We start from the raw sequence: 15,064 nt of genomic DNA, 5'->3' as shown, positions 1-15,064 counted from the left end.
GACCTCGTGGTTCCCTGGTACTTGTTATTCAGAAGCTGGTTCTTTGTTGACAAACACAACCCCTTATCATGACCGGCGTTAGCGCAGCAGTCATGTAGGTTTAGATTTCGTTTTTTTTTTCTGGATTTTTCTTTTTTCCTTCAGTAATTTTGTGTCAATGATTCCCGGGACACTGAAAGATGGGGCTGCACGCAACTTGGTGAGCATGTAGCCCCACAAGGATGACACACCCGTACAAACACACACAAGCACAGACACACACACACATATAAAGAGACACACAAAGACGTACACACACAGTAGACATGCACGCATACGCACATGCACACACCAGTGTTGTAGTCAAGTCACTATGCCTCAAGTCCAAGTCATTTAAAAAAAATTCCGAGTCGAGTCCACTACTCATCTGAGTCAAGTCACTATTAAATGCAAAACAAACAACCTTCGAGGCTTTCATGTCTCCAGGCATTTGGCGCTGTTAAAGTTAACGTCTGTTATTGTAGGAACATAGCGTGATGTGTGATGTTTGCCTATGACATGAAGCAGTAACATTCTATTGCACTAATATTAATACTGAGAATAATTTAGATATTCAAATCATATACCAAATAATATTCTAATGACATATTATAGCCTAATGACATTACAAAAAAAAGTAGAGTCATTCAGTGCTCAAGTCCAAGTCAAGTCACGAGTCTCTAAATTTAGGTCATGACACACACACACACACACATAAAGAGACACACATAGACATACACACACAGTAGACATGCATGCATACGCACATGCACTCACGCACACACACACACACACAGGCATCCACACATACACACACAAACGCGCACACACACTCATAAAAAAACACATATGCAGGACTCACACACCCCATTACCCCCACACACACTCACAAGCGAACACACACACACAGAAAAGCACACATATACACAAAAGCAAACACACACATGCACACACTCATTTACATACACAAATGTTGCAAGAGTAGGGGATGGAGTAGGAGATGGAGACAAATGTATTTATTTCTGCGGGGAGAATGTGCAGGACTGAGCAATGGTAATATTGTATACTGCTTTGTGGTACATCTAGCATAAAAAAAACCATACGTAGGCCTATTGAATGATGCATGTGCTTTGTGTATTATCACATATACATATACCCAAAATTATTCATATCCCTTGAAAATATAGGTTAAATGTTGATTTTCTTTTGACCAATATGTTCTGACCGAAAAATTACTGTGCCACATGCCAAAAGGTTGCAAGACAAGCTTTCTGCCTGTGGTAGTGTCATTTTCAGTGAGAACAAACATTGGTCAAGAGAAAATCAACATTTAATCAGTATTTTCCAGGGATATGAAACATTTTAGGATTCATGTAATGTGATGTCCCATCTGAAGCATCGCGTACCAGTAAGGCACATATGGTCCACCTTTTGTGAGGTCGTTGTAGTGAACACATTAACTTGACACATTTGCTTAGATTTCGGCAGTTAAATGAGCATGACAAAATAGTCATCAGACCTGAAAAGATTTTCCATTGGGAAGTGGCTTTGACGAAAACAAGCTGCCCCTGTGGGAATCGAGCAAGTAAAGCTGTCCATCTGCCAGACTAGCGCTGAGACTGCTGTTGGACACGCACGGGGAAGAGACAGAACTTGTCCGTAACCTAAGCTCCTGTGGTTCTAGGGGGAGGAATGTGCACATGAACACATTCAATTAGTGTGGAACTGGGCCGAAGTTCACAGTACAAAGCACCCAGATTTTGTCAGGTGAGACAGACAGGCACAGACCTGTTAACTGTTAGTGTGAACACGGTCTTGAGGAGCATGCAGGGCCATAAAACAGTGGTGTTCTCATTTCCTAAAGAGTAGCTAGGCTGACACAGAACCGACTGAGGAAAAACTGTAAATGAGGATTTTGTAGAATAGAGCAAAATGCCTTTTGGGTGCTGCATCAAAGTGAAAGTATTCAGTATTCAGGCAAAGGTGGTGGGAGGGCGTGGCCATCACTATTTGTTATTATTTAGCAGATACATTTGAGCTCCACTGTCATGTTCGTTATATTTTGCGGTAGTTTGCGGCACTCAGCCATATACAGTAGAGCATTATTTTCATGTTTTCTTTCAGATCCCAAGACCGATCACCCAGTGGCTTACCCTCTAAACTCTCATGTCCTAAGATGCCTAAACACACCCACCAGACGAATAAGATAATAAATTCCTCACCTTGAGGGAAATTCACACAGTGTAACAACAGCATTGTCCAGTGCATACACACAATTAGACACACACAAATAAATAAATTAATAAATTGCCACATCAACTCATGGGCGGATTATGAACTTTTGGGCCCCTGGGCCCAGATGTATTAAGGGCCCCCCACTTATTGTCGTATATGTGGGAGGGGGGGTTTGGGGGTCCTTTTATTTGTTTGATGTGATTTCCTGTATTCTGGTGCATTTTGGGGATGGACAATACTAAATTCAATCAGATTCATAGCCTACATCCTGATTTGTTGATATTGAGGCAATGATTCCATGCAAAGGCTTGGGCTTCAGGGCCCCCTGACCCCTTGGGCCCCTGGTAGGTAGGCCCGTGCAGTAATCCATCCCCCTGACCCCTGACCCCTGACCCCCTGCATCAACTTCTCATAACGAAAAAAGAGGGGAGAAGCAGTCTGATGGGTATGCCTTCGACTGGCCTAAATATCTCTGCGTTCAGATTTGGTGCCAAGAGGTGTGGGTAGGGATCGAATACTGCCTTTATATTTTCCTTGCAGGCGTAGAGTTGAAAGAGGAAGCTGGAGACTTAGACTTAGAACTGTGGTTTTCCGTTCCAAAACATTTACAAGGTACTTTTTTTGTAAGGAAAAGATAAAGGCAGTATTCAATCCCTACCCAGACCATGTCATTTCCTTACCTTATGATGGCATAGATACGTTTGGCATGTAGGTTACCACCCCCACGAAAGGGAAGGAATGCTAAATAGAGCGCTGGAAATAAGTATTGAACTCGTCAACATTTTTTTCATTACTTCCACTGAGGCCTTTTGCATGAAATGTTCACCAGACATTAGTATTAACTCAGGTAATCTACCCATATAAAAAAATCCAAACATTAAAGTCCATAAGTAGAGTTATGTGTAATAAAATGGAATGACACAGGAAAAAAGTATTGAACGCGCCCACTGAAATTTCTTAAATACTTTGTAGAAAAGTCTTTTGAACAACGTGGGATGTGTGCCAAAATCTCTACCCGGGACGAAAGTCCTGAAAATGAACACAACAGATGACAGTATTATCACACTAGAGGTGAATGGGACTTTTTTTTTCCCTTTATAGATATCCCCACACATTTCTACCAGATCAATCTTCATATTAAGAGAAATACTTTTTGTATTACACTTTGCCTAAAAAAATTAAATATGCAAATGAGGCAATATCTCATTAAATATGCGTACATATACATTTTTGAAGGTACAGATTTTATGTGGTGATCACAATGTTTACAATGACCATGTAGTGTATATGTACGAATTCTGGTTTGATATTTTTAATTGTGTTTTGTGCTGTATTGAATGAAAAAAAAATTAATTTTATACAAACAAGGGATGCATAAGTGGGGTCAAAAATGACCCCATCGGTTGTTTTTTTGGAATATCTTGGTCATTTTAAATTGTTATCGTTTAATCTTCCATGTATTCCTCAAATAGGTTGTCTTTGACATGAGGCCATTTGGATTTGTATCTAATTAGTATATTTTTTTAAGTAATTGCATTTTTTGTATCAGTACCACACTTTTCCATACGTGAGGTCAAAAATGACCCCAAGCATTTTCTATGGAATTTCAAAGGTTAACCCTAGGAACCTTTTATTTTTATCAACTGTGACTATCAGGTATTTACCGGGTACTGAGGCAACATTGAGCCATAACGGACTTGCATATGGCCATACCAAATATTCTAAGTAGGGAAGCTCCTGTATATGTGAAGTGCATGAATGTGCTTCATGACATTTTATAGAATGCCATCACTATGGTTAAGTATGTGCCCTGACTATCATACCAACATCCATGACTTTTTTGATGTTGCGGTGAAGCTGCAGACTTGCTACCCTGTACCCTGTAGCCCCAAGTTTGAGGCCTGACTGATCCCTGTATAGGCCTACCCACTGTGTTTCTTTCTTTTGAGACAAATTACTTACTAAACTTTTAGAAAGTCAGTTGCAGGTAACTTGCATGAGTGTGCATCAGTACGCATACATGAGTATGCATGAGTGTGGTTGTGTGTGTATTTATACTGTACCGGAGAATGTTTGGGGAGATTTATGGAGCTTTTAACTAGTACATTACAGTGATTTTGATGATTTCCTATGATAATTTGTATTATTAACCTTATAACTTCATATCTGTAAAATATTGATTTTCATTCCGCAATGGTACAATGTTGCCTGGGGACAAAAACTAAGTTTATATCCAACCTTGCTATTATTATTGGAACGTTAAAATGAAAAATACAAAACAACAGGTTTATGGGATCTGGTAAACCTTTAGGTTTTGAGATTACAATCTCAGGGACTAATAAACTGCCCTTTCTATCAAAACCATAAGCATCTGCATGTAAGATCAAGGTGTTGTCTGTAAATGGTGTTTGGACCCAAAGATGCTGTTGAAAAAGGCTCTTTGTTTTCTTGCATTAGTTGAGGTGCAAGTGGCCCTCTCAAAGTCCATCTTAAGGGCATTACTATCGAACGCAGCAATGCGCAGGTCGTCAAATGTCTCCTTGCCGTTGATGGACATTTGACCAAGAATGTTTCTGCCTTTTGTGTTGGCACTCTGCCACTCTGTTAGCTGTGGACAGTTGACGTTGAGAATCAGAAAAGAGTTGTCTGGTTTGTAAACAGTGTTCAGAGTTGCAAGTTTGGTTGATATTTTGCTGGTTGTATCGCACCCAGTCAGCACATGTAGTGCTGGGAGAGACTGTGTGAGCTCGTCTCCCAGCGCTATGCAGATATCATGAAGTGGTAATATTGATCTTTTCAACCCATGAGTTGCGGATGAGCCAGAAAAATTGTTATGTGGTATAATAGGCACACAAAGACATGTCACCTGATGACAGTGTCAGTGATGTCCATAAGTAGTTCTCTCACTTTCTCCAGATCTTTTGGAATTTTGTAAAATAAGGTTTCAAATATGAGTAATTGGTATGTACCAACTTATCTGTTCTTTGTGAGGAATAACTTCATGACATGAAGACATTGTAACTTCATCAACTTGTCTGAGACAATCTGTTGATGACATTTTCCCCATTTTGCAAAAAAACAAAACAAAACACTAGCAGCTAGCTAGCTACAATACACACCAAATTAAATATAAAACTGATACAAATTTATTATAATTATTTAAATACACAAAACTACAACTCATGATAATGACACGTAAGAAGACACATGCCAACACAAAGAATAAAGAGTAGATTTCCTTACTTTTCTTGATCTCACAAGTCATCTTGCTTTACAGCCATGTGCTCTGTTATGACCTTAGGTCACTATGGCTGCCAAATAAACTTTTGACAGCAATATTTAGAACAGGTAGGAAATGTAAGCATTTAAAGTTTAGGTTAATAAATAACTGGCAATTCATGTGTCACTAGTTGTATGTAATAGGTAGCCATTTTCTTTATATCAAATCAGAATGCTTACACTCTTATAATTATGGTCACTGTGAACATTGTGATCACCAAATCTGTAGCTTCAAGGGTTTACATGTACGCATATTTAATGAGATGTTGCCTCATTTGCATATTTGATTTAATATTTTAGGCAAAGTGTAATACAAAAAGTATTTATCTTAATATGAAGATGAATCTGGTAGAAATGAATGGGGATATTGATAAAGGGGAAAAAGTCCCATTCACCTGTAGTGTGATAATAGTGTCATCTGTTGTGGTCAGGACTTTCGTCCCGGGTAAAGATTTTGGCACACATCCCACGTTGTTCAATGGGGTCATATTAGTCTATAACAGTTGAGATATTCTCCGCTAAATGAAGTGCATACAAATCTTACCCAGGACCTCTACTAATATGACAAAACTAATCAGTCGCAGTATTCAGGTGTGATTTTGGCCCATTCAACAGATAGTCTTTAAATCTTGAAGATTGTGAATTCTGTGATTGTGAATCCTGATCTTTAACTTCCAGAACTGTTCAATTGGATTGAAGTCAGGGCCTTGAATGTCTTTTCTCTGAAACCAATTTAGAGTTTCCTTTGCCAAATGCTTTAGATCATTGTCCTACTAGAAGGTCTAGCCATGTCTCATCCTCATCATCCTAGTGGATGGCAAGAATCTCCCAGAACAAATTGACTCCATTCATCATTCTTCAACTGTATGAAGTCTGCCAGTACCATGAGATAAAAAAGACTCACACCATGATGCCTCCACCTCCAAACCTCATGGTTGTTATGGTATTTTTAGGGTGATGTACAGTGCCATTTTCTCCTCCAAACATGGTGTGTATGACATCCAAAAAGTTCAATTTTGTTCTCTAACTAGACTACATTCTCTCAGTATTTCATAGGTTTGTCCAAATGTTGTGTAGCAAACTTTAAATGAGCTTCGACATGTTTTTCTTCAGCAATGGAGTCATGTGGAGTGAGCGTGCATAGAGGTGGTGGAGTACATTGCCTATGATTTACTCTGTAACAATTGTATACTGTATATAGTATAAGTATATACGGAAGCTTATTGCTGCCACACTAAAAGAAATAAAAACGCTCAGTATTATGTAATTACGTGAAAAGTTTCTTGTTATAACAATATCTTATTCACGTTTTAACAAGATATGTATCACGTTATTACATGAAATTATCACGTTATTTCATGATAATGATATTTTCACGTTATAACATGAAAATATCATGTTATTTCAAGATATGATTTTTTCACGTTTTTACAAGATATTTATCACGTTTTTACATGAAATTATCACGTTATTTCAAAATAACGAAACTAAACGAAACAAGGCCACGAGAGCTCATGGCTGGCATAAATGATAACTAGTGTCTATGAACTTGCACCCTGACTGCTATTACAGTGCTGCTTGATGAGTGTTTGTTTTTGTGCATGTGTGTATGAGTGTGTAGGCTGTGTGTGTGGTCAATTCCCAGCTGACTGAGGAGCAGCGAAGAGGGATGTGTGTGTATCGGCAGAGAGCTGCTGAAAAGGAGGCCGATAGAGAGGTTCTATGCAGGATAGCCTGCTCACACCATAGACTGTATATATATGGCTCACACAGCCTGATAGTTCTGCTTTATCTTCTTATCAACACAATAAATACAACTTTCGCTAACTTGACGCAAGAGGGAGAAAGGGCTTTGATAAATATGCAAATCTTCACGCAATGTGGGTGAATGTATAGCCTAGACCGCTCTGGCTCGGTAGCCTGCATGTCAGCTCATCGCTGTCATTTCTAAGGCTGTGGGGAAGGGTCAAAATATCAGTATCTAATCAGCATCATGAAATAACATGATAATTTCATGTAATAACGTGATAAATATCTTGTTAAAACGTAAAAATATCATATCTTGAAATAACATGATATTTTCACGTTATAACGTGAAAATATCAGTATCATGAAATAACGTGATAATTTCATGTAATAACGTGATACATATTTTGTTAAAACATGAAAAAGATATTGTTATAACAAGAAACTTTTCACGTAATTACATAATACTGAGCCTTTTTAATTCTTTTAGTGTGGCAGCAATAAGCTTCCGTAAGTATATACTCTTTTGATCCCGTGAGTGAAATTTGGTTTTCTGCATTTATCCCAATCCGTGAATTAGTGACACTCCGCACACAGTGAGGTGAATCACACACTAATCCCGGCACAGTGAGCTGCCTGCTACAACAGCGGCGCTCAGGGAGCAGTGAGGGGTTAGGTGCCTTGCTCAAGGGCACTTCAGCCGTGGCCTACTGGTCGGGGTTCGAACCGGCACAAGTCCGAAGCGCTAACCAGTAGGCCACGGCTGCCTGGAATTTGTTTCCACCCAGTTGTACCTGCTGCCTCCCAGTCTTTCTGGTGCTTTCTCCGACTAGTCCTTGGCTTTTGGGCTACTCTTCTGACTTCCTGGCCAGAAATCTTGCGAGGAGAGCCCAGGGGCGTCGCCAGCCGATTTTACCGGGGCTTCAGCCCGGGGTAAATTGAGCTCAGCCCGGGTAGCCAAAAATTTTTTATTTAACTTTTTTATTTCGCTGTGCATTTTATCCCGCATAGACTGTTAGAACAAGGAATCCCGAACACTAAACTCTGACAAGGAGAAGCAGAACGGGCGGGGCGGGGCTGGGGGTGGGTGGAGAGCGGCAGAGGGTCTCTTCGCGGTCTGGATCTGTGCTCTCAACTCACTGGGTGGTGCAGCGTCATAGGTTGCAGTACGTGACATGCCAGCAAAAAACAATTGAAACTGTTTGGCTTTTTCAAACGAAAGGCAAAGGGTAAGAATTCATGTTGGCAAACTGAAATATAAACTGTTAGTCCTGTCCGACCAACTCCATAAAGGCCAGCTATTAGTGTTGTTTACCTATCCTATCGCTAGCTGGCTAGCAAGCTATCATTTAGTAAACACTAAGCAGGAGTCAAAATTAACTTTTTGAAATGTGAATGTCTACCATTCACTATCTTGAATATCTTCACTGACAAATGAAGTGGCGAAATTCACCCACCATTCAATAGGTAATCCGTATTTTCTGTCTGAAATCTACCAACTTCAATATTTACCAGCATTTGTCTGGTGCAATTTTGAGCCCTGCTAGTAGGCTAAGCAGGCAACTGTCTGCAAGCATCTGGTCAGGTTAATTGGCACGACACATTTCAGTGCTCGTTTTGAGAGAGAGATTTATTACACTCAGCTCTAAATAACTAAATTTAGCCAGAAGGGCTAAATGCTTTCCCCCGTTGTTGAACATTTGTACTGATGTTCTGAGGAGCAGACGAGGATGTTACACTCTAACACTATAGCAAAAAAATTGCAGTTTTGATACACAGTAGGCCTGCAATGTAGGATTTTTCGTAAGGGAGATGTTTTAACAGTGACAAACTATAAACCATTAAATATCTAGAGGGGGCTGAGACTAGCTAGGCTGAGACAGCTTTCATTCACCCTGTAATGAGCCATTTAACCATTAAAGTGATTACAAAGCTGATGACATAAACATAAAACAGCATTAAAAAACCCAAGTTTCATGGGAATGAACATGTTCCATGGGAATGTGTTTAAATGTCCACTGAAATGTATGCAAATGCCCTATGCATAAGCAAAGCATTTGTAATTAGAGCTGAACATTGCAATCTCATAAGTTCTTTGTATCCTGCAATGTAGTAGTATGTTTTTGTTGGTTTGCCACACACTGATCTGATTCCATGATTTTATAGAGGGTAGCTGTTTCTCTCTCTCTCTCTCTCTTTCTCTCTCTCTCTCTGTGCAATCCCATTTTAACATCAAACATTTTACTGTCTTTTTGGTAGATCTCTGGCATAGATCAAACAACAAAAGAGCAGTCAGGTGATGGAGAGAGAGGGGAGATCAACAGAAGGAGGTGCAGAACATTTGCTTAATGATACATTACATGCAACCTCACACTTAAACGTGTATGTACCTAATTTAATAATAAATAATTTGGGCAGTCTAATGTAGTCTGTTGTCTACTACAATAACACCTTTTATGTACTGTATATATAAAAAAATCCTCAGCTAATCTTTACATTTACATCCGGTCCAGCCGGGCTAAGCCCAGGTTGTCCTGAAAGTCTAGAAACGCCCCTGGGAGAGCCTATGCGTGGCCGATTGATGATGCAGTAAGGTTACTCACTGGCAGATAATGGCCTCAATGCTGCTAACTGGAAGATTCCGAAGTTTTGAAAATGCATCTGTAACCAGTTCCATTGATATGTTTTATGGTCTTGGGAGAGCTCTTTGCTTTTACCCATCATGAAATGTTTGTCTGACACCTAATGAAAACCTTTTTTATAGCCCATCAATGTACTAATCCAATTTATATTAATTTGCACAGATAGGAGGGATATCCAACTACTTACAGATTCCAGCTCGTTCCTTGCCTTGGTCTAGGCCTACTGCTTTTTCTGAGCGTGTACAATACTTTTTTCCTGTCATTCCACATAACTCTACTTATGGACTTTAATGTTTGGATTGTTTTATGTGTGAATTACCTGAGTTAATACAAACTAAAAATATGCATCTTTTGTAACAAAGTATAAACACACACACACACACGACTTGAACTATTAGCAGATTTTTTCCTATTGACTTTAACGCTAGTAACAGAACTACAACGTCATCTGACAGGGTGTTCTTCTGAGCGGTGAATTTCACAGAGAATTCTGGGTCAGTATTGCCTGCAATCTCGGTATCTTCTGACTGCCTGGTACAAACCACACGCCCACACACACAACACCTTGGACCTCTTTATCACTGCATATGTGTGGAATGTACGCACCGTTATCTGTGTGAAATATAACTGCTGAAAGAGATGGATGAATTACAATCTGTATCACAGGTGATTTATCTGATAGCCTGAGTAGATAGATAGATAGATACTTTATTGATCCCCAAGGGGAAATTCGAGTGACTTAAAAATAAGGACACTTGGTGGAGAATTTTAGAATCATCTTAAACAGTTAAACATACATGGCTGAAATGCAGTTTTTGATTGTGGTGGTTGTCCAGAAAGGGCCTTGGTTGATTTTAGAATCTGTCAAATAGAATGTTGTAAATTCTGGTGAGACCAGAGTCTACATTTCCATGTATTTTTTTAGCAGACACTTTTTATCCAAAGCGCCTTATGTCACCTATATTTCCAGAGCCATTGTCTCCAGAGCGGTGGAAGCTGGTTTTGAACCCACAACAGGCTAGTGCATGCTAGCCCATCTCCTTAGCCACTACATCACCACTGCCCGTACTTTGCATGTCTTTCCATGTCTTAACATGTAGCTCATCATATCTGTTGTCTTCAACGCAAAAAAAATATATGGGTCATGACTTGATGAACATGGAAAATTGTGGGTCCAAAGTCATACCAATTAAGAACCACTGGTTTAAACCTTCACAATTCACACAACACTGCAGGAATGGCAGTGGCAGAACTCACACTGGTGAATGAATGTTGGCTGTCTGCCATTTAAGCACAGCCAAAATATCCTCTTTTGGATTAAGAACAGGGCTTTGTGATGGTCAGTCAAAAACTTTTATTGTCCATGAGTCGTTTTCTCATCATTTTGGAGGTGTGCTACTGTTGGATATTTGAATACTGTTTTGACGCAAAAAAGACAGGAGCCAGTGATCCCCAAAACAATACAATTGTATTATCTTTGCAAAGAGAGGGAATGACACAAAACAAATGGTTCGTACGACTCTGATATGTGTTACATGTAAGCTTCCTTTTATAGGTTCTGGTTACACAATCAGAGTGTGACAGGGAACACATGACCTAAAGCATCACTTCTGCATTCTTGAATGCCCCCCCAGACATCATAACTTTTACATATTAACTAAAGTTAGTTAAAATGTAGCTTATGCCTGTATACTGCAAAAACTGCTTATCTAACCACAAGTTATTCATATTATAGTAAAAAAAAAAAAAAAATCTAAAATGTAGTTGGTATTGTTTTCAGTAAAACAAGATAATTTTGACTGGCAGGAATTGATTGTACAAATGGGTAGCACAGCACAGACAAAGCTGCAGAGGCCACAGACACACATACTGTTATGTCAGGATCCGGCTTCATGTGCTCGTTGTGGACATAATATACATGTATATTATGTCTATGGTTGTGGCATCCTGATATAATGATAAGGAGGGAATCGTGGTCTCACATCAAAGTCTGTCAAAGTCTGCTACACACACACATGCTGTTGGTTTGGATATCTTATGATCAACAATTACGTATCTCATAGTTGTCCTGCCAAACAGACACAAGCATGGACACGTTTCCTGTTTCAGGCACTACAGCTGAAAGTTGTTTGTCTTACAGCAAAAGCGGAATGATGAACAGAGCATAAGGTTAAAGCTTGTGAACTAATACAGAATTAGACAGTACACTTATGTTTTTTAAAGCAGTGTTGTGTTGTCTGTGTTGTCTGTGTGCCTGTCTGCTGTTGTGCCAGTTCAGTCTAAGCGCTCTTGTGATCCTGATAGCAACATGCAATAAGCAAAACCCAGTGTGACAAATATGTATAATAAAAATGGGCAAGATATTTAATATAATAATTATTATTAATATTATAATATTTACTCAAATCTAAATTTACAAAAAAATTCACCCAAGTGGAGATATTACATTTCAGAATAATAATCGCAGCTTCAGCAAAATAATAAACATTTAAAAATATAACAAGCATGTGTATAATTCAACAGTGCATGCGCCATCGTACGTTTTGCCATATTCAGTCAGTTTCTGCAAGGTTTGCTTAACTGCTTTTCTGGTTTTACAGGAGTACCATCAAAACGGTTGCCATTTAGTTGCATTTACAATTGTATAACACAATATAACTGCTCCAACAATAATATTGCATAACACACATCATGTACCATGTACAGCTATAACAGAGACACAAGGAGCAGCTTCGGCTCTAGCCTTACCAGGCTTCTGGTCCACAAATCAAAGGGCAGAGCAGGATCTGTGTCACTCACTCTCATATACACACACACACACACACACACAGGCCTCTGGTCCACAAAGTGGGGTTCTCAGAGCAGGATTTGTGAAACACAGACACGTACGCACACAGAAACACACACACACACACACACAGTGATTTGGTTTCACTATGCACAGTTGTCTAATTGAAGCGGAAATCTGTGCTTTGTGTATTATCTGCAGGATTGGCCTCGTCTGACTTTCAATTTGAACCAATCTGGAACACCAGAAATTAGGCACTAACTAATCATAGCTCATCTTATTAACGGAATGGCATCAAGTTTATCCCCAGTCAATTAGAATGCAAATCCATAGGCAGTATTTTGAAGGCAATTTGATTGATTTCATTCCAACTATTGAGACATAGTGAGGATACAAGGTTTCATCAGACCCAGGTCGGATCTGTGCTAGAGTGAGGTGCTATCTGAATAATATGTAAACCTACTTCCTGTCCGCAAGACTGCTCACTACTGTACCATCACAGAGACATTTGCGAGATCTTTGTGAAACCTTTCTGAAACGTTTGTCAGATGCTTGTGTGATGTTTTTGAGACGTTTGTGTAAGGTTTGAGATGTTTGTGTGAGGTGTTTTGAGCAGCTTTTTGTGCAGTGTTTTGAGACAATAGTGAGTGGTGTTTTGAGACGTTTGCATACAGTGTTTTGAAACATTTGTGTGATGTTTGTGAGACGTTTGTGTGTGGTGTTTAGAGACGTTTGTGTATGTTTTTGAGGAGTTTGTGCGCGGTATTTTGAGACGTTTGTGTCATGTTTGTGTAATGTTTTTGAGATGTTTGTCAGCAGTGTCTGGGCCCCCCTCAGGACCAGGCGATAGAGAGCATCTCCTGCACGTCCAGCATCTTCTCTCGGGGTTTCCCCTGCACCTCGCCTCTCCTCACCTCCTCACTGTTTATCTTCTCCCAGTCACCAAACGACACAGGACGCACCCCTGCAGCACACACACACACACACACACACACACAAAGCATGAGCACGCCCACACCAAAACATGAACACACACCAGAACATAAACACACACACACACACACACACACAAAGCATGAGCACGCCCACACCAAAACATGAACACACACCAGAACATAAACACACACACACACACACACACACACACACACACACACACACACACACACACACACACACACACACACACACACACACAAAGCATGAGCACGCCCACACCAAAACATGAACACACACCAGAACATAAACACACACACACACACACACACACACACACACACACACAAAGCATGAGCACGCCCACACCAAAACATGAACACACACCAGAACATAAACACACACACACACACACACACAAAGCATGAGCACGCCCACACCAAAACATGAACACACACCAGAACATAAACACACTCACACACACACACACACACACACACACACAAAGCATGAGCACGCCCACACCAAAACATGAACACACACCAGAACATAAACACACACACACACACACACACACACACACACACACACACAAAGCATGAGCATGCCCACACCAAAACATGAACACACACCAGAACATAAACACACACACACACACACACACACACAAAGCATGAGCACACCCACACCAAAACATGAACACACACCAGAACATAAACACACACACACACACACAAAGCATGAGCACACCCACACCAAAACATGAACACACACCAGAACATAAACACACTCACACACACACACACACACACACACACACACACACACAAAGCATGAGCACACCCACACCAAAACATAAACACACACCACAACATAAACACACTCACACACACACACACACACACACCAAAAATATAAACCACCAAAACATAAACACAAACACACACAAACAAACAAACAAAAACACGAACACAAACAAAGAATTACATGAAAATGAATGTTTTCTTAAAGGAAGCAAACCAGATATGAGATTGACATAAAATTACAGTTACAACCCCCTCATCAATTACTGGAGGAGGTCTAGATTTCAGTGAATCCTCTAAGAAGTCTCTCATGAAGGATGCTCTTTTGATGCCAATCGCCTGGCCATATCAGCAACAATCTTCTCTCTTCCCTTCCTGCCTTCCTGTACAGGTCATTTAGGAAGTTCACTTTCAGAATGACCTACAACTCTAATTATACATGTTTCGTACCTCCTCCATGCAAACCAGATTGCTCCCCTTTTGTGGCAATCCCTCTATGGAAAGCCCCTTACTCCAAACTCTCCCCAGCCATGCCCAAAGCCCAAGAACAAATGGCTTCAGTGACCTCATCACATAGATGGTTTGACTTGAATGCTGTTTGTTCGGTGAAGCAGACT

The 15,064-nt window shown here is 40.0% G+C and overlaps 1 protein-coding gene across 1 annotated transcript in view; it reads right to left on the bottom strand.

The window, feature by feature from the left end:
* Positions 1-11,447: 11,447 nt before the first annotated feature.
* fdxr (ferredoxin reductase) overlaps positions 11,448-15,064 on the bottom strand; it is a 51,191-nt gene continuing 47,574 nt past the window's right edge. Inside the window, exon 13 of the mRNA XM_076266957.1 lies at positions 11,448-13,672. Coding sequence (XP_076123072.1) covers positions 13,542-13,672 — 131 coding nt within the window. The 3' untranslated portion in view covers positions 11,448-13,541. The remainder of the gene's footprint in view (positions 13,673-15,064) is intronic.

Source organism: Alosa pseudoharengus, unplaced genomic scaffold (genome assembly GCF_046254945.1).
Source record: "Alosa pseudoharengus isolate Yale_2024_CS ecotype anadromous, Long Island Sound unplaced genomic scaffold, YU_APseudo_1.1 YU_APseudo_1.1_scf_4, whole genome shotgun sequence".
NCBI classification, from domain to species: Eukaryota; Metazoa; Chordata; class Actinopteri; order Clupeiformes; family Clupeidae; genus Alosa; species Alosa pseudoharengus.
The sequence above is the reverse complement of the archived record's forward strand: the minus strand, read 5'-3'. Positions and strand labels throughout refer to the sequence as shown.